This window comes from Nilaparvata lugens, chromosome 5 (genome assembly GCF_014356525.2).
Source record: "Nilaparvata lugens isolate BPH chromosome 5, ASM1435652v1, whole genome shotgun sequence".
Lineage (NCBI taxonomy): Eukaryota > Metazoa > Arthropoda > Insecta > Hemiptera > Delphacidae > Nilaparvata > Nilaparvata lugens.
In genome coordinates, this window is record NC_052508.1 from 43619775 (window position 1) to 43641092 (window position 21318).

General features: G+C 33.8%; 1 protein-coding gene across 1 annotated transcript in view; it reads left to right on the forward strand.

Moving 5' to 3' along the window:
- The window catches only part of LOC111048917 (protein expanded), a 103066-nt gene that overhangs the window by 64713 nt on the left and 17035 nt on the right, over window positions 1-21318 (forward strand). The window contains exons 5-8 of the mRNA XM_039429501.1: window positions 814-893; window positions 11990-12200; window positions 13959-14255; window positions 15410-15581. Coding sequence (XP_039285435.1) covers window positions 814-893; window positions 11990-12200; window positions 13959-14255; window positions 15410-15581 — 760 coding nt within the window. The remainder of the gene's footprint in view (window positions 1-813; window positions 894-11989; window positions 12201-13958; window positions 14256-15409; window positions 15582-21318) is intronic.

Consider the following 21318-nt stretch of genomic DNA (forward strand, 5'->3'; position numbering starts at 1 on the left):
AATTTTGCTGTATTGTAAGCTATTGTATATAAGTGTATAAGCCAGTATATATTGTAATCTACATAAATAAAGTACTCAATCAATCTCATATTTTAATCTGTTCATTGATAGTATCCATTATAACATTGTACATATTGTAATATCAAACTCATTACCTCCTTTATACATCATTCAGTTCAGTGGAGTACAATGCTATCTGCCAGTCTCAATGAGAAACTCTGGTATTGTACGATTTACGTTATTATCACAAACAGTATCCAAGATCATTGAGGAAAAGAGGAATATCATTGACGATAAAGTGCAGGATCATTGAGAAAACCTCATTCACATGATCATTGATGATCAAGTAGAAAAGCAATGTAGTTACATTGACCGAATAATCACAGGCCTCAGAGTGCTCAAAGTGTCAGTTAATCCGTTGTTATAAACTGTACTTTGTATAATCGCACTACAGTTGGTCTTGAAGTAGAACGAAGTCAGGTTACCGTAGAAGTAGTCATTGCAATCAATTTTCTCTTGGTCAAGGGTACAGGAATTATTCTGAAGAAATGAAAAAATAATGAAATTCGTTGAAGTTTTCTGATTCAAATCTCTCAAATTACAAAATATACATTCAACTTCAAATTAATTTCTAGAGAATGTATAAGGTAATTCGTTGCATTTTCTTAATTTGATCTTGATCTCTTAGATTGATTGAATTTAATGATATACTGTAGATTCAATTTTAAATTAGTTCACAATAATTGTTTTTATTGGTAATCGATATTTTTACTATTACTCTATATATTAAAACTCGCCAAATATGTTTTCCAGGGCTTGGACAACAATGGAAAGCCACTGCTGGTCTTGCACTTCCGAGTCCAGTTCTACGTGGAAAGTCCCCTTCTCCTCAGGTTATTATGCTTCAATTTTATTACTGATATTTCTACAAAATGATCAAGTTTAAATAATTGTTGTATTCTGCTTCCATAGAAGGATACATATAAATATTTGTTTGGGTTTTATTGGTGGAAAGTCCCTCACGGAAGTTCCACCTTGCCTGAATATAAAATTCAAACCGTTAATGGTCCTCACGACTGTTATCAGCCGGGACCGACAATTTAACGTACCAATCCGACAACACATATGATTACTAAGAATATCATAGACGGATGCTATTGTAAGTACTAGCATAAACTTAAATTCATCTCTTATCTGTAGTTTTAGAAAAAAACTGTTGTTTTAGCAGAGGTTTCGTATTTTTGTAAATTATTATTTGAGAAGTAATTTATTTTTTATGAGGAGTATTATTCAATCCTTGTGAATCTATTCGTTTTCAGTTGATGATCAAAACTTATATGTTTTTATTTTGAAACTTCTTTATTATCCCATAAGTTTACAATACATAACAAATTTACAAAAATAATTATATTATCCTTCAGAAACAATAAAGCCCAAAGGTATATTACGTGTTTGGGTATATAAGGAACTAATATTTTCACACATCTACGTTGACAACATTATCACTAGTCTAATATTCTTATAGAAACTTAACTATTTTAATTTAAAATGGGATCTTTTTGATAATAGTAAAGGATGTTATGAGAAGCTTCACCGTTATGAAAGTTTGAGCTGTCGTTTGAAGCCACAAATTTGGAAAGTAACAGAATGACAATAAGGATCCTAGTATTTAACCAGCTACTTGTGTTTTCTGTGATGATTATAAAAGTGAGGAGAAAATTGGGAGGCTTAAAAAAGAGAACAAGATTTCTCTCTCGATCGAAAGCTTATAAGTGGCATAGGTAATTGGAAGTTACATTCCAAGAATATTCTCAAGATTGCTATCTCTGTCCATCTGTTGTGAGGAAAAGAAACTGAAGAAACAAAACATAGAAACTGGTATCTGATATTTAAATTTGTGAAATCTAAATTTCATTTTATTACTGTCGGACGTTCAGTTTCCTCTATTTTTCGAGTCATGAATACTGCGTGGCCAGACGAAATTCCAATAAATTTTCAACTTAATACATCCTCCTCTATCTAATGGTTTCATTGATACCAAGTGAAGGACAGATGTTGCTTGATAGTTTCGTTCAACTCATGAATAATTCATTACCAGCTCGGAGCTTAGTTTTCTATGTGCATAATTTACCATCACTGAAAGGTCAGTGAAAACTTCTCTCTCCACAACTTTTAAAATATTCCTTCCTTGAGAATTGTTTGTGCAATTCATTTGTTTACATAAAAAATAAGTACTGATGATTTGTATTCGAGGAATGTGTCAACTTGCTCGTTATCTGTTGCTTGGCAACTTGCAATGTCTTCCAGGCATCCATGAATATAGTAACTATTAATCAATCTCTACTTTCAAGTATTGTTTCAATTTCTTGTGTATTGTTGATCAGGTTTCAGGGAATGTGATGAGAGAAATTGAAATTTAAATAGTTAATATTACAAATTGCAGTGCTCCCCGAACCATGAATCTGTCGTCATACAATGAATTAATTAATCATGCCTAATATCTATTCAGATTTAGTACTTAAAAGATATTATAAATAATAAAGTTCAAGTATTGTAAATCCTTCCTTAGAACCGATATACCTGTATTCCTATAGAACCTGTATTCCTTCCTATGAACCGATTAAGCTCAAACTACATATTGATGAACATGAATTATTAATTACTAAAATATGTATGAAATCTCCACTCATTTTAACATACTATAAAATAATTTTCAAATGAAAGCAAACATATTATGTGTGATGATGAGAGAATGTACTCTCTGTGTATTTTACATTGAAAATAAAAAATAAAACTGAACTGTCAAATTTGCAATAATGAAAGTGACAATAAAAAAATATTTCCGCCTCTAAACTGATGAATCACAACTCAAGCGATAGTTGCTCAATCAAAGAGCCAATGCTGTGTTTTTTATTGACAACTTCAAATTCAATTTTGATAAGGTTTAATGTCAAAAGGGAAGAAAAATATTTTTACAATCACGAAAGCAATAAAACAAGTGATTGGACTGTAAAAAAATTTTCCATTCTCCATTTTTTTTCCGTGATTGTTTTTTGAAATTTTTCAAACATATTCCATGAGTTTTTTAAATGCTATAGTTTCTTCATTAGTAATAATGACTGAGTATTATAAATTTATTTATAAATATATAAATATTATTCATACTATTGTGGCAGTGACTATATTCTGCAATATGCGAAGATTCATTTAGTAACAGGAAAATAGAATTTGATGATTCGATCAATGACGTTGTTGCTTGGCATGATTGATAGAGATTTGTTTTGAAGGAGGTTTCGATTGGTGATTGGTCGGGGGGAAAGGGGTATGGTTTCGTTTGGAAGCGTGATGTGGTACGCTGGAAGACAGAAAAAGAGATAATGCGAGAGAGAGAGAAAGTGTGCGACGGTTTGAGGGGAAGATAGAGAAAGAATGAGAATGAACATAGGTGGGGATCAGTGATGTGAGATGGTGGGGAAGAAGTATAAGAGGAAGAAGAAGAAAGAAGAACTGATGAGGAGGAGGAGGAGGAAGAAGAATAAGAAGGAGCTTGTGGTGGTATTTGAATAATGCGGTTAATGTGGTCACATTCCCCTATAGCAGCCGCATTCCTATTGCATTCCACAGGGATCGGATCTCTCTGAAAGAGCGGGACTATGTCCACGCCAAACGATTCTCTTTCACCCTCCTCTTCTTCCTTCTCCTTCACTCCCCCTCTTCTTCTTCCTTCTCCAGTTTTCTTCTCTCTCATCCACTCAAACATATAAATACATACTTCATATATTATTTATAAGTTTCTGCTCAGTCCTCACTCACTCAACGTGCTTTTTGTAAAAATGATCACCTTTGCTAACCTATGTCCTTCAAGACAAGGATGCCGAAGATCCTTCAATATTGAGGATCATCCCCAGTCAATAATTCATAAGCGAAAATATTTGGATTCCAATCAACTTCACAAAATTTGTCTTTAGAATATGAAAAATTTATGTTCAAGTAAACAGATATGCCTGAAACTGAGAACTGGGGGTAGAAACTTTGAGAGAAGGCGTACAGTATTTGTAATTTTTCTCACTCTTTAAAATATGTTATCAGTATTGTTTTTACTTTCCTTGCCTTATTACCATAGGTAAGGAAAGTATTGCTTTCCGAAAAAAATTAAGGTACCCCAATTTGTAAATTTCTATACGTTTCGAGGTCCCCTGAGTCCAAAAAAGTGGGTTTTGGGTAATGTGTGAGTGTGTGTGTGTATATATATATATATATATATATATATATATATATATATATATATATATATATATATATATGAGTGTATGTGCGTCTGTGTACACGATATCTCATCTCCCAATTAACGGAATGACTTGAAATTTGGAACTTAAGTTCCTTCCCCTATAAGGATCCGACACGAACAATTTCGATCAAATACAATTCAAGATGCCGGCTAAAATGGCGAAAATGTTGTCAAAAACAGGGTTTTTCGCGATTTTCTCAAAAATGGCTCCAACGATTTCGATCAAATTCATACCTAAAATAGTCATAGTTAAGCTCTATTAACTGCCACAAGTCCCATATCTGTAAAAATTTCAGGAGCTCCGCCCCATCTAGGTAAAGTTTGATTTTAGATTCATAATTATCAGGCTTCAGATACAATTTAAACAAAAAATTCCAAATGGAAAAGATTGAGCATGAAAATCTATACAATTAATGTTCAGTAGCATTTTCACCTAAAATTTAAAATAAGCTCGAAATTCGAAAAAATGCTATTATTTCAATTGCAAACTGTTTGCAACTGTTGATTCTATTAAATCATTCACTAAGAAGAGATAGCAGACCTCGTGTGTCTCCAGCGTTATAGTCCTGTCACCAGCTGGCTTAGATCTTTGAATAGTAGACTTGAATTGCGCGGCCTCACTAGCCTCAAAAACACTAGCCTCAGGTGATAAATTTTCATAACGGCAAGGAAAGTTGTGTGAGTGAGCCACACCAGATTATTCTTGTAAAAATTGTAATAGAAATCTCGATATAGAAGTGCAGTAATTTTTTAAATTCTAATCGATGAATGCCAAGAATATATTTTTCAGAAGTAATTATGACTTGGAGGAATTATGAAGGTTGTATGACTTGGAAAAATTTGTTTGTCTTTTATAGGATTTATGCAATTATGATTTTTTGATAAATATAAAATATTATTGAGAAATGAACAGGTTTACCAATAATTTAAAATTCGTTCTCTTCACTTTCGATAAAAAACATTATCGCTATATGATCAGTATCACTGGTTGGAGAGGTACAAGGATTTTTTCAAATAAACATTCAGGAAATTGAAATTTCACGAATTCAGATCACATTCCACTTTACCTTACATTGGTTAAAAGTTGAGAAAAGGAAACACAATTTAGATGCCGAAGTAATAGGAGGTAAATAACTGAACAGAAACCAAATATTCTTCTACATTACTTCATCTACATCATATAAATTTTTATGCAAGGAAATAGCTCTACATCGAACGTGAATGAGAATAATCTTGTATCTCAAATTGATGAACTTGACATTCTATTGAAAATTATGCAATACATATCTCTGGAAGGTTACAAATTTTTGTAAAAATACATAGAAAATAATGTTATTGAATATAACTTGGATAGTTTGAACAAACTCTCGTCAGTATACAAGTGTTACATTTCAGCTGGACTCGTCATTAACCAGATTGTGGGAAACAAAGTAATTCTCATCATTGTTTTGTTATGATTGTGAATCATTTTATTGTCTTTTAGTACAATCGCACTGGTAATTTGTTTTTTGTCCAACACTAGAGGAAGGAATCAGACTTGAACATGAAGCACTTGGCGCTCTTCAAGCATGACCAATGCAATGCACTAGGATTGTGAACTTGACAGCAATAATGATAGCATGGTTTCGTCTTGTAACAACAACAAATTATTACTTCTCTCACCAGCAGCTTCGTTATTTGCCTGCTAATTGGAAGAAATGTGCATTATTCCAACTACCGTACTCTATTAACTGCTCGAAAAAATGGTTTTGCATCCTAGCATTTGCATAATTTCGCTGTTTTAGTAATACAACTTTGAGATAATTTTAGCTTTGTAATGACGTCATGCCAACGTCGTTCATAAATTCTTCCTTACAATTTTTAGTCATCGTCCAGTTAGAAAAAAATCCTGTATACTGCATACATCATACTCTCAATGGGCCGTATTCATAAAAAAGGATATGCTTATGAAATATGAAGGAAATCCTTCCACTTGTATTCATAATAATTTCGATAAAAACCTTGTACTTCTAGAGCAGAAGCATATCCTTATACTCTTGAAAAAGTAAATGAGTATTAATAAACTTCACCATTTACTTCACATAAAAAGCATATCCTTGAAAAATTATGAGTCTGGTCAAGAGATAGCTCATTTTGGTAGTGAACGTTTGTTTTCGAGATGTTCGGCGCGATGGCAGATGTTGTGGATGTGAGGGACGTTAAGTATTACAAGACCCGCTTACCTGCACTTTTCTTAATTTAAAGCATTATACAATACAGCTTTGAAAAAGAAAATGTACTGTGGCTTGCAGACAGATTCTTAGGAACAAGTGATGAAACTCGGGAAGGTGCTTTGTCATCTGTTCATAGGATGATGGTTTTCGGCGTCATCTCAGTGATTCCAGCATAGACTAAAGTTAAACTTTGTAATAGTCAAGCAACTGAATCTCGAACTGTGAATGCAGTGATTGACAGCATACTTGCACATAAAGAAAAACACTACACTCACATGGGCTACTTTTTAACAAATTAATAAAAATCTTGTTTATTTGTAAAGATTAACCCTTTATTTCGTAAAAACTTAATTTTCTACATTTCAACTCGAAAATAACCAAGGTTGAAACTAGTTGTTGAACTATTTTAAAGTTTTTACAAAATAAAGACCACCTACTACAAGATTTTTATATTGTTTTTATTAATTTGCATACTAAGGTATGTCCAAATACCACACATGCCGAACTGAAACTCTAACAGCTCAGCGAACCGCGCAATCCGACGTACATCGTGCCGTACAGCGAATATTAGCATATTATGTTTCATAATGTTGAAAATCAGCTGTTAACCATTCGCCGCTCTTTTAACCGTTTGCTGTACTGCTGAACATGAATACCGAATTTTATTGTATTTTTCTTTAGGGCTACTTTTAATATAAATAATAATTTAAAAGGGTTCTTAGATTTATATTTTTATTTATTTTATAAATACAGAAGTATAGGCCTCTTCTTATTTTATTAAATTTATGTTTTGGATGATTCAAATAGAATAACTTGGATGGATAAATTCCAATATTAAAATATTATTGACCAAGAACTCTGTAATACGACAATTCATTAAATCAAATTAACCAATTTGAAATTATATACATTTTATTGTCTTTAACTAATTATTAATTTAATTAAATAATCATAAATTGACTGGAATAGATTCGGTAAATACCATACTCTTATTTATTTCAATGAATTCTCCAATATAATTTGAAATCACAAAGGCGGGTAAATGATTGAAGAATAAAACATTTAGCTTTTTTCTCGGTTCAAATGGTTTAAATTCGCTGTGCGGTTCGTTTCACGGCGCAATGCACGGCGGATTGCGCGGTGTGTTGCGCTGTTCGAGGTTCAAAAGGAACGCCAAAAAATGGAAAGTTCTCAAAAGGGTACTATGGCATTATTTTTAAACTAATTGAATAGCATGATTATTGGTTCGTACTTTAATTTAATACAAATTTTTCAAGTAAAAATTTCACATAAATAACTTAACCCTTACATTGTAATATTTTTCTACAACTGCTCGTAAAACACTTCTTTACTTACTGAAAACTAACGAAAAATAGCTGATTAGGCTAGCTACGCATACGCAGTATGTTTTTACATTACACTTGCTACGCATGCGCAGTAGGCAGCAGATACGTTATTTCAGTGTTGTCAAAGTTATAAAATTGTTCATAACATCAGCAATAGCGACTTTTACAGCATTAAAAAAATAAATCTCAAGAATTTGATAATAACATTGAAAAGATTAATTTTAGCAGTAAAATGTTGAATTTAATTTTCTAACAATAAATAATCTCAGCATTTAAGTTATTTTAATTGATGTCATTAATTTAGAAAAAGACTAATTTTGTCTGTGATCAACTTATTGATCACTGATTCAATTTTCCAATACAGCCATCGATTAGGGTTTTAGCTTTTAGGTGATTCAATCATACAAATTTGAGGGCAAATTATACTGCAGTTGTAGAAAAAATATTGTATGTAATTCTAATTATGTATGACATCTAAAATATTCTATGTCAATAGAATAGAATATGTTAATTCACCAATAAATACATTTCAATGTAGATTAGTCGTCAATAAAATCCCAGCTATAAAACTTATGAAAATTCGAATAACATAAAATTCATACACACATATAATCATCACTCAAAATAAGTATTTTTCACAAATAGTATTTTAATAACATTTAAAGCTCTTTTAATCCCAGTTCACAAGTATAAGCAAATATGATCTTACAAAATCATAAAATACATTAAGAATGAGGATCAAAAAAAAATTCCAATTGCTCCGGTACTGATCATGTGTAGAATGGGTACTGAATATGTATACAATATTTGCTTCATACGTTCATAACAATTTTTTGTAGTAGTCCAATTGGTGTAATAAATAAATTGGTATAATATCATTCTGTAGATGTGGTATAATAAACCACCTACTGTCATAGAGAATAGAATAAGAAGATACTTACTTACTTACGAAGCGCTACAGCCCTGCGTGGACCTTGGCCTCCTCAACAATTCGCCTCTATTCATCTCTCTGATTAGCCAGTCTCCTCCAGTTCCTCACTCCTAGGCACGCTAGATCTTATTCCACATCCTGCAGCCAACGTATTCTCGGGCGACCTCTTTTCCTCGTTCCTTCCATTCTTCCAAGCATCTGCCTCTGCATCCTATTATTCTCCATTCTTTGGACATGTCCCAGCCAGCTGAGTCTTCTATGCCCGATTGCAGAATCGACAAATAACGTCGCCCATAGTTAACAGCGGACTCAACTATTTAACAGCTTAACAGGCCAATTTCGTTGCAGAGACGTTCTGTTAGCTATTGCTCTGCCGACAGGTAACAGCGCGCCAACAAACAGGTTTTTCCGTTGCAGAGACGAAAACCCTACAGGCAGATGACGTCATCTGAGGCTACCAATAACTAAAAATGTGCTCTTAATTTGAATGCCCAAAATCGTGCTTATAAATCCACTATACATTCGCGCCAAGTGTATTCTAAGGTTATGTTGACTTGTTTGCATGTTCTAAAAGACAGACGAAAATGATCATAAATAGTTGATATTAATAATAATAATAATAACATTAACTATTTTAAACTGTAGAAAAGGGTAAATAAACTGAATAAAATAACATTGACTATTCAAGTAGCTTGGACGAAGATGTAATACAATTTTCAATACTTAATTTAAATAATCAATTATTATTAATTTTAATAATAAGCACCGTATGCAGAGTCATTAGAAATATATCTTGTAAACTGGCTGCTTTGCTTCCAAGATATATCATAATGCCAGAGGGCAATGGAATAATTCTGGTCAAAAAATTTTTTTATTAATATTATACTATAATAAATACACCAGTCACTTATTTTACTTCTACCGCTAATTTTATTTTACATAATTCATTCATTTAGCTATAAAAAAATCAAACTGAAATAAAAGTAAATAAAATCAAACTGATAATAATTACAAATTAGTCTGCAGTTCACGATCTTGATTTGTAACCTCCCAGCATAAACAACACAATAAGCAGACAGCAGTTTTGTGATAAACAAGCGCTATGTTGTGACGTCATCCGACTGGAGGTTTGGAAGAACTGTTCTCAGTGATTCCCTCTTCGTTGCCAATACATTAGTTGAATAGAAGCATAACACGCAAAGAAGTGGTATGAGCAGCAATGTGACTTATGTGTGTGCCTTATCAGAGCCATAGCTAACAGGGGTCTGGCAAACGATTCTGCAACGAACATCTATTTATGGGCGAGTTGTTAACTAATGGCTCTGTTAACTATGGGTGACTTTATATAGCGACTCTGCAACCGGCCACTAGACTTTATGAATCGTACTATGTCATTTTCACGCAGAATGTTACTTATCTCCGCATTGCTTCTGATTCTCCACTCTTCATTTTCGCATATGGGGCCATGAATTCTTCTCATTACTTTTCTTTCGAAAATCCTCAATGTTTTCATATTTTGGGAGTTGAAAACTCAAGTTTCACAACCGTATGTCACTACCGGTCTTATAAGTGTTTGATATAGTTTTACTTTCGTACATCTTGATATTAGTCTAGACTTCAAGCATAAGAGGATATCCCATGGTATAGGACGTTTATGTCCTAATTTCAATGTAAACTCAAGCCGATAGTCCTAGTATTTCTTTTTGTGAAGCTATGTGACATTGGTGGTCTCTCAAACTGTGCCGTTCATACATTCTCCCCCCAACAATACACTAATAATATACAGTAGTCGACAATAATCGGCTTCAGTTAACCAGAAATCGGCTTGAAATTTGGAACATAAAAAACCTATATCATGAGATTTATTATTATGCTAATCTTTTCTCTATGTTACTACTTATTGCAGGTATAAAAAATTGTCTGAAATCAGGAAGAACTCACTTGGACACTTTCCACCACTAAATTATATCACTTTACAATTATTTATTCAATTTACTATAAGAAGTGGGAAAGAGGAGAAAATATTGTGATACACTCTACAATAGCCTATTACAATTAATTATTAATTTAGTTTAAAATAAGAAGCGGGGAAAGAGAAGGAAATATTGTGAGCAATAAAAACTGAAAAGGCTGGAAAATTGAAATAAGATGGGTTAGGTTGGAGAAGGGTTTGAAAATGGAGATAAATACAAATGATGTTGTTTGCTATGTTATTGTGTTTTTATGAATGACTAGCCGTCAGGCTCGCTTCGCTCACCATATCCGTCTAGCAAGGGGGCTCCGCCCCCTGGACCCCCGACTGGATCGTCCAGGAATGAGATCAGCAGGCTCGCTTCGCTCGCCTGCATTTTTCATTTGAGCATTTCTATCATATGTTAGGACAATCCAGTCGGGACTAAACGTCCAGACTAAACGTCTGGCTGAATGGATATGGCGAGCGAAGCGAGCCTGACGGCTAGATATATGATATTCCCAGGATTGAAGTAGCAGTGCCCAATCAATTTTTCCGCAATTAATGAGTTTAAATCTTCAACTTGGTGCCAACCTAACAAAGTCAACTCAACTTAATGCCAACCTGACAAAATTATAAATTTAGTTGCCAGTTAACAACTGTTTCGAAGAGGTACTCTATCTAGATTATAGTTCTATAGTAACATAAATATGATATGGAAATTTCAATTATAATTAAGAGATTGGGAGAAGAAGAATATACATGCTAAAAGACGAACTTTAAACCCTTAAAAACAACCCTTTGAGTTGAAATATTGCCAAAAGATTTCTTAGTGCGCCTCTAAAGGGCCAACTGAACATACCTACCAAATTTGAACGTTTTTGGTCCGGTAGATTTTTAGTTCTGCGAGTGAGTGAGTGAGTGAGTCAGTCAGTCAGTCAGTCAGTCAGTCAGTCAGTGAGTGCCATTTCGCTTTTATATATATAGAGTAGCAGAGGTAACCCGTGCTCTGCAAGTATCTATTTTAAAACTCGACAAACTGAAAACTTGACCGAGTGGAATCTTGAAGAGTTTGAAATAGGCCTAAAACCATCCCCGGATGATCAAGAACCTATATGCAAAATTTCAAATTAATCAGTGCAGTGGCTCAGACGTGATGATGCGTCAAGCATAATTTTCTTATTATATCCCGTACGAGTATAAGCCATTTCTTTCCTTTATTGTAGTATAGATTAATGAATAGTTTTGTTTTGGTTGTAGCGATGAGGTGTCGCGACACCACTACTACCGGCAGCTGCGGCAGAACGTGGCGGAACGCGGCCTGGTTCACGCCGGCAGCTCGGAGGAGGCACTCTATCTGCTCGCGGGCCTCGCGCTGCAGGCCGATCAAGGCGACTACACACCGGCACCTACCCCCACTACGGCCCCCCCAACCACATACTTCCAGCCCAACGACTATTTCCCACAACAGGTACTGTACTAATACATTCAATTGTAGTTGTATGTTATTACTCTATCATCACAGTGTACATCATCATTAAGTTTTGGGTGATCGTAGAAAAGTAAGGGGTTTTCATAATAATATGATTTAAAAATTATGAATAACAATATAAAAACATGTTGTTTTTAACATTTTTAATAAGGTAGCCCATACAAGTGAATTTAATATTATTTATTGTGTATGACCTTTTATTTGTAATTACTTTCATGGCAAAAAATGAATAAAATCTGACTTCAACTTCCATTAAACAAGCTTTTAATGGGAGAGATTTCATCATATTGGCAAAAAACCTTCAACTAGAAAAAATGAAATTCACACTGTACAAAAACGAACATGTAAGGTAGAATTTCAATCAGTATTGGCAATATAAATAATAAAATAATGATTTATTTATCAGAAACGATTGTTGGCTCAGTAGAACCTCGCTAATTCTTCTCCTACGAGATTAGCATGTTCGGAATAACAAAAAGTTCGGACTATTGGATGAACTCGTTTGTACATAAAAATATAGACTACCAGGTAGCCTAGTTCAAGTCTTGAACTATATTCTGAACAGAAACGCTACTTTTTATTTGTTTATTTGTTGCTCAAATAAGCTTTTGACCGCTTATGGGTAATGGGATGAGATGATCAGTGTCAATGAGATCCCTAGAAATTGTGAGGACCTGGGCGAAGGTCATTTGCGGAGCTCCCTAATCATACTAATCTTTTTATTTCCTGATTATGTTTACTTAAGTGGGAGGTTTGGACAAGCAACAGAATACAGATACAAGTTTCTTGTTGGATTTGATTAACTTAATGATTCTTGTTATGACTATTGTCAAATTAGTATTTTTATTTATTGAATAATGAGAGAAAATCTTGTAGAAACAATCTCAAAAATGAAACAAGCGCGAAAGAAGTTCTAAGTTGATGAACAATCAATTGAGTTAATATTACCTTTTCAATGTTTTGTTTTACTATTACAAGATAGAAAAATTCTATGCAATTGATTTTTCTAGTAGTTTAAAATCATCTTCCGGCAGCTTCAAACGGCAAACAGCTCGATTAGGTCTGCATAATCAATACTGGAGGCAACGCCGTTCTCGATTGCCATTGGCAATATTGTTGAGAACGTTATCCTTACCTGGCACACTGCTAATCTGAGATATTTTATGTTTCGATCATTTGTAAACTTGCTACTTCCACAGGAATTGTGAGGAGAATATTATCAAAGCTATGTTGTGGAGACATTCACGTACTTGTCATCAATCGTATAGCTCTATATAATATTGTCATTTCTATATAATTTCCTCTCTCTTCCGCACTCTATCTATGTATCAATCTTTCGCTCTCCTCTTTCTTTCTCATTCTTTGCTGCTATCAGAACATAGCTCCATTAATTCTGCATTTTTTTGGCAAATATAAAAATTTATCTTATTTTTTAGTAGGATACCATTAATAAAAGATTTAGTATACGGTATCCACATTGGGACACCAAGTATCCGAGTAAGTCGCGCGGCATTGATCTTATTGCTTTCATTACACTGTAAACACCAGATTTTGGTGTAAAGACACCAGGGTTTAGTGTTCGACTAGTTTCTCATGTGTATAATGAACGCTCGAAACACCAACCTGTGTTTTCAATTTTCCTTGAGTAAAGTTATTGTACATAATAATAAAATGAAAAACTGATTATTTCGACAATGAATTGATGCCTGTACTTATGTGTGAATGTGTGAGTTGTAGATGGTGAAGAGCGGCAACGAGTCGCGCCTGGTGCAGATGGCGATTGGCGCACACCGCGCGAATCGCGGCCTGAGTCGCGCCGACGCAGAGGTGCACTACATCCGTGAGGCATCCAGCGCTGACACCTCCCCCCTCCCGCACGCCTCTCACCTCTATCGGCTCAGGTACAAGAAGCAGGAGGCCAACTGCGTCCTCCTCTCCATCTGCACTCAGGGCATACAGCTCTACGAGGAGAACTCATCCAAGTCGCTCAACGGCACCTTCCTTTGGAACGACATTGAAAAGCTTTATTTCGATGTGAGTGGCTTGATCCTAGCCGTGCCTAACCTAACCTAACCCAACCTAACCGAAGAGGCCCGTTACACGAACAAGATCTTTTAAAATACTAATGATCAACAAACCCTGATGGAGTACTAGGCCATCTTCTGTTAAATATCTGACAGTCTAATAGGTTGGAACATTTTTTGATTCTAGTAGGTCAAAGATGAGTTATACATTATTTGGTAGTAATAGACGACACCCAACACAACTCAATGTTACCCAACCCTTTGTGTGTATCATGACAGACTTCTACCAATTTATAATTGACTACCTACGTCTGTTTTGGTCAAAATATGCCAAGAGGCTCATGATGCAGCTACCTTTCCCTCTCCGTCCTTTTTCAAACCATTTTTACACCTCAAGTGTTTTAGGCTACTTTACTTTTCCTATGCTATTAAACACCAACATGATATTCCTCGATTACGACTACCTGAACTGGTATTCAGTATTAAGTGTATCTATTTTTCATTTAATAATGAAGAAAGCTTCCGATAATTTGAACTTATAATGTTTAATAATTCCAGTTATTCTGCAGAGTGGTGTAGGCTGCTGTTGAATTAATATATTGGATATTTTCTGTATTGCGTGTCAAGACAGTGCAGATCGAGCCAAGACATGCGTCTCAATTCCGTTGTACTTAGAAAGAGAAAAGTAGAATTATAAGGATGGTAATATAAATAATTTTAGATATTTGAAAGAATAAGACGTTGATGTTGCCAATGCCACTACTGCATATTTGTTCAAAATCAATTTAAATTACAAAACCAGGTATCATGGCAACACCTGCCACATTTTTATGAAGGTTGCCATGATACCTTGTTCTATAATTAAAATTGATTCTGAACAAATATAGTGGTATTGACAATATCAAATTCTTATTCTTCCAATTATGGATAAATACCAAAAAATCTCTTCCAATACAATCAAATTAGTTATGGATATGGTGTGATCATGGAAAAAATGTAAGTATATATTCAGTATACGCCATTTTATAACATACTATTAAATGAAATTTCCTTAGTGTTCTAAACTTTTCATAGAAATTTCAACTTTTCATCTCAGTTTCAATTTGTTCAACTTGTTACGTTTAAAAAAGATTTTTTAACGATTGTTTTGTATTGCTTTTTCAGAGGAAAAAATTTGAAATCCGTGCAAACTGGCAACCTTCTGGTCAAAAACTAACCTATTACACTAGCTGCGATGAAAAAAGTAAACACTTATTAGCACTCTGTAGAGAAACGCATCAGTTTAGCATGAGCATACAGGCTCGATTAGCTGAAGTTCGAAGAAAAGAAGCTGAAGGTGAGTGAGTTTTGCATCTATTGTTTGACATGCCTGAGTATTATTCTCTAGTTTTCTATTTTCAGTTTATCATACTGATTGTTTGTAATTATTACATTATAATTCTAACACTAAGTAGTTCAACCTAGTTTAGGTTTGGAAGGATTTCTTGTACACTATAAAAAGCTTTATCAACTAAATATTTTTTCATTTGTTTTTTGAAAATCTTCAAATCATCATTACTTTTCAAGATTTGAGGTAGCTTGTTATAAATTTCCTACCAATATAATCTGGTTTTTGTTCAAATAACCTACTATTGTGACCCATTATATGATAATCTGCTCTGTTTCGCGTATTATACTCATGAACATCTGAATTCTGGATCACACCACTCGTTTTCACATGCATTACAACTTCATATACATACAAAGATGGCACAGTTAATAGACCAAGCTTTTTGAATAAAGGCCTACAAGAGTCTAACCTATTCACTTTCTCTATACATCTGAGTGCCTTCTTTTGAATCTTAAACACTCTGTCCATATTTTGTTGAGATGAATTACCCCATACTAAAATAGCATACCTAATATGAGATAGTATAAGTCCATGGTAAGCAGTTAACAGTAGTTTTTTATCATTCAGCCTAGCAAGCTGCCGCAGGACAAATACCCCAGATGATATCTTATTACATATCCTCTCAATGTAAGGATGCCATGTTAATTTCCTGTCCAATAAAATTCCCAAGAATGCTACTTTCTCTTCTTGGTCTAATTCATTTTCCTCTACAAACACATTTATTTCTCTATCCTCTACTGAATTATATTTACTTTTGAATTGTAGGAATTGACATTTCTTACTATTTATTGTTAATTGCCTTTGCTTCAAGAATTGGACAATTGACTGTACTCCAGTAAAAGCATTTATTTCTAGACTATCTAATAAATAATTGTTAAAGATAAGCGATGTGTCATCAGCAAACAACAGAGCTCTGTGATCTTTTAACTCTTTTGGTAATTGGTTCACATACAACAGAAACAGTAAGGGACCCAGAATTGAGCCTTGAGGTACTCCAGCCTGGACCTCCAGTTTTTGAGATTTAATTTTTACTATTTCATTCCCATCCACCTTGGTAAGCTCAACACACTGGTTTCTACCTATGAGATATGATTCAAACCATTTTAGTTCTATACCATTCACACCTACAGTTTTTAGTATTTCCAATAATATTCTATGGTTCACACAATCAAAAGCTTTGGATAAATCAAGAAATATTGCGGCTGCCTTCTCACCTGAATCTATTATATCTATTAGTCTTTCAACAAGGGATACTATTGCAGTCTTAGTAGATTTCCCTTTCTGGAACCCATGCTGTTCATCACATATGAAATTAATTTCTTCCGGGTGCATCAATAACCTATTTAAAACTACTCTTTCAAAAATTTTACTTATTACATTTAGAATACTAATGGGTCTATAATTTTCAACTCTTTCAGAATCACCGCTCTTGAAAATAGGCAAAATTTTTCCTTGTTAAAAGTCAAAAGTCAAAATCTTTATTGTTGAAAACATTTAACAATGTTATAACAACGTCAGAACAGTAGCTAAAAAATTACAGAAGAATAAGGTTAAAATTATACAAATGATACAAGAAACATGTAACAGTAGCAAACTTAAAGACACTCTAACTCTCTCTACTTATTGTAAAATCAGAATTCAAATAATCTTCAATAGAGTAAAAACACTTTTCAATCAGTATTTTCTTTATAAAAGACTTAAAATGATTTTTATCCATAATTCTAACCTCAAATGGTAATTTATTAAACAGCTTAATAGTCATGTAACGCCAATTTTTCTGAGCAGTAGTCCAATAGTGAGAGTCAATCCTTATATTTAGCCTACTTCTTGTATTGTAATCGTGAGTCTCGGCATTCAGAGTATATTTGTGCACATGCTTCCTCATATATAACAAGCATGTAAATATATATAGAGAGGGAAGAGTCAACATTTTTAAGTTCAAGAAAAGGGGCTTACAAGTTGCCAGTGGTGGCGCATGACAAGTTATTCTTATTGCTTTCTTCTGAAGCTTGAAGAGTGTCGGTAACATAGAGCTATTTCCCCACAATTGAATACCGTATGCCAAATGACTATAAATATGAGCATAATATACATTTATCATCACCTCATGTCTTACAATATTTCTTAACCTACGTAACATGAAAATTCCCTTTGCAAGCTTACTACATACATCAAGAACATGATCTTTCCAATTAAGATTGGTGTCAAGTGTTAATCCTAGAAATTTGAAGGAACTGAGTTTTTCTGATTTTCTGCTGAAAGTGAATTGCAGGTCCTTTGTTTTAAGCTTGTTAAGACATAGAGCGTTAGAAGCACACCAATCTTCAATTGCTGTTGTGCAATTCTCAGTTGTAGTGTTGATTGAAGCTTCATTAAGACCACTAACTCTTAGTCCTAAATCATCTGCAAAAAGGTATGGGTGACTATCATTACAACATTCATTGATAAAATTAGGCAAGTCAATTCAAATTCAATTCAAATTCAAATTTATTTATTCAAGTAAGTTAGTTACAATACATTCTGGTTCATACACGAATCTACAATAAATTACAGTACAACAGCCAATTATGCAGCAAATTTCACATATTATGAAAACTTATTAATTACAATGAAGATTGAATGCAACATTAGAATATTGATAATATAGTATTGTAATATAACTACATAAATCAGCGGTGTTTCAACAATGAATAAATGATAATTTCAATGAATAAATATACACCCCACTATATATTATATGTGTTGGGGTATAAGTAATTAGTTGCTTATTGCGTGTAATAATTACTATTTACAAACTTCATTCACTGATATGGGATTAAAGTTTTTTATAATAAAATTAGTAAAAATGTATAATACAAACAAACAAAATTATGGAATTAGTAAATAAATATTAATGTTCTATTAAGGATAATAATAAGAAAGGTTATTTTTAGAAAAATGAAAAACAGTAAAGAGTGGAATGAAGAATAAATAGTTTCAATATTTACAGTCTAACTAAATTTTCACAATTTTCCACTCCAATATCAACCAACCAGGAAAATAAACTTTTCTTGAACCTGTGTCTATTGAATTCTTCCCTAATGTAACTTGGTATTGAATTATAAATTTTTGGTCCCAATATGTGTAGTTTCTTTGCCCAAATGTAGTGTTCATCCTTGGTACTATTGAATACGTGTTTCTCTGCCTTGTTTGATGGTTATGATCTGCCAGTCTTATGTGTTCGTTGTTTCTCCTCATTCGCGTGATGATAGCCTGGATGTAGAGTTGTCTTACACTCAGTACTTTACTGTCCTTGAAAAGAATGTTCGTGGGGAATTGATTCTCCTTGAAGCCTATTATTTTTAGTATTCGTTTTTGAAGTTTATAGAGAGGTTCAACATGTGTAAAATTCGTAGCTCCCCAGATAATTATGACGTATCTTAAAATGATTGCACTAAAGAAAAATAAACAGTTTTTAATGTCTCATAGTTGAGGATTTTACGGAGTTGATAGAATTTGTAGAGAAGCTTCCTGATCCGGGTAATTGATAGATTAATGTGCTTGTCCCATTTGAATTTGTTGTCCACTATTGTTCCTAAATATTTTATTTCATTGACTTGTTGAATTGAAGGGCAATCACACGGGTTGTTGGTGCTTCCACAGTGATGCAGGATTATTGAAGAATCCGGTGGTCTCGTCCGTTCTGTCAGAGAAAAGGCTAAAAATTTCGTTTTTGTTGCATTTACTGTAAGCAAATTTTCTCTTAACCATTTATCGACTTTGATCAATTCTTCCTGTGCCAGATTAAAAACTTCCTCCCAGGTGTTTCCTTCAAATAGTATACACGTATCATCAGCAAAAGCTATTACTCTTCCTCTTATCTTAATTGAACATAGCTCATTTGCATATGCCAAATACAGAATTGGCCCAAGAACTGTTCCTTGGGGAATCCCAAACTTCATCGTTTCCTCTGAACTGAGATGTTCTTCAACTTTGACTTTTTGACGCCGGTCACAGAGGTATGATCTAAACCATGCTAGAGGAACTCCTCTAATTCCCATGGCTTCTAATTTCTTCAGCAGCAAACTGTGATTAACAGTGTCAAAAGCTTTTGCTAGGTCCAGGAACACTGCTGCACATTTTTTGTTATTTTCTAGCTTATCTGTGACAAAATTTGACAATTCTAATACCGCATCTTCTGTACTCCTCCCCTCACGAAAACCAAATTGATTCCTAGATAGTAAGTTGTTTTTTTCCATGTAATTCACAAGACGTTTCTTTACCAGTTTTTCCAAAATCTTAGAAATATTGCTTATAAGTGAAATAGGCCTGTAATTGGTGGCATTTGTTTTGTCGCCTCCTTTATGTAATGGTCTAACACATGTCTCTTTCATAGCTTTTGGAAAAATTCCTTTTGACAGACTTAAATTAAATATGTGAATTAATGGTTTTACAATTACATTTTTTATCGACTTCAATGTTCTATTATTGATTCCATCAAGTCCTGGAGCACTGTCATTTCGCAAACTACTAATAGCTTCAAGAAGCTCATCTTCAGTTACTGGGTGAAAGTAGATGGAGTGTAGAGTTCTTGTAACAGGTTTATATTGGGATATGATTTGGTCTAGTGGTTTTCTTAAGGAATCTATTATTGTCTCCGCCATTTCTTCACCTACATTTGTGAAAAAGTTATTCATGTGGTTGAGCACAGTTTCTGGATTTTCCTTTAGATTGAAAATCCTATCATCTATTTTAATAGCATTCAATTTCATTTTTGTTTTTGATTTAGAGTCAGTAGCATCTTTGATTACTTTCCACATTTTTTTATTATCCTTTCCAGCTTCATACAATTTCTCTCTATAGTATTGGTCCTTTGTTTCATGAATTAAAGCTGTGAGTGTATTCCTATACCGACGATAGAAGTTGGTTAAGTTAATGTTGTTTGGGTCTTCCTTTCTTCTTTTGTTGAGTAGATTTCTGGTTCTTATTGCTGCTACTATACCTCTGGTGATCCATGGTTGATGGGTTTGTACTTCTTCTGCCGCCGATGCTGCTTGATATTATTTTGTATATGTTGTCTCAGAGTTGATAAGAAGGTGTCATAAGATGTATCTGGATTATTATCTTCTAAAACATGAATCCACTCCTCATTCAGTAGTTCATTCTTCAAGCTATTAATGTCTATTTTCTCGTTTATTTCATGTGTTCCAGTTTCATTTGCACTATTTCTCGAAATATGTTGCACTCCTAGAATTGTGGTGAAGTGGTCAGTTATTGTTGATTCATAAATGATTGGAAAAAGATTATCTCTGGAGTTGGTAGCAATGTGATCTATGCAAGAAGCAGTTTCTGTTGTAGTTCTGGTTGCTTGTTTAATGCAGAGTCTGAGCCCATGCTCGCTTAGAAGATCGCAGTAGTCATTCAATTGATGATGTGGACGAATTTGAAGGGTGTTAATATTCATGTCTCCGGCACATATGACTTTTGCCCTCTTAATTCATTCAGGATCGATTCCAAGTCACTCAGGAAATCTGTAATATCATTGAAGGACGGTGATCTGTATATTGCAAGGATGTTCCACTTTTTGTCTGCTGCATCCAACCGAATATGTAGGACATTTGCCTGGTTAATATGTAGCTCAACACATTGTACATTTATACTATCTTTAACATAAACAACTACACCATCATTTTGTAATGGGTTG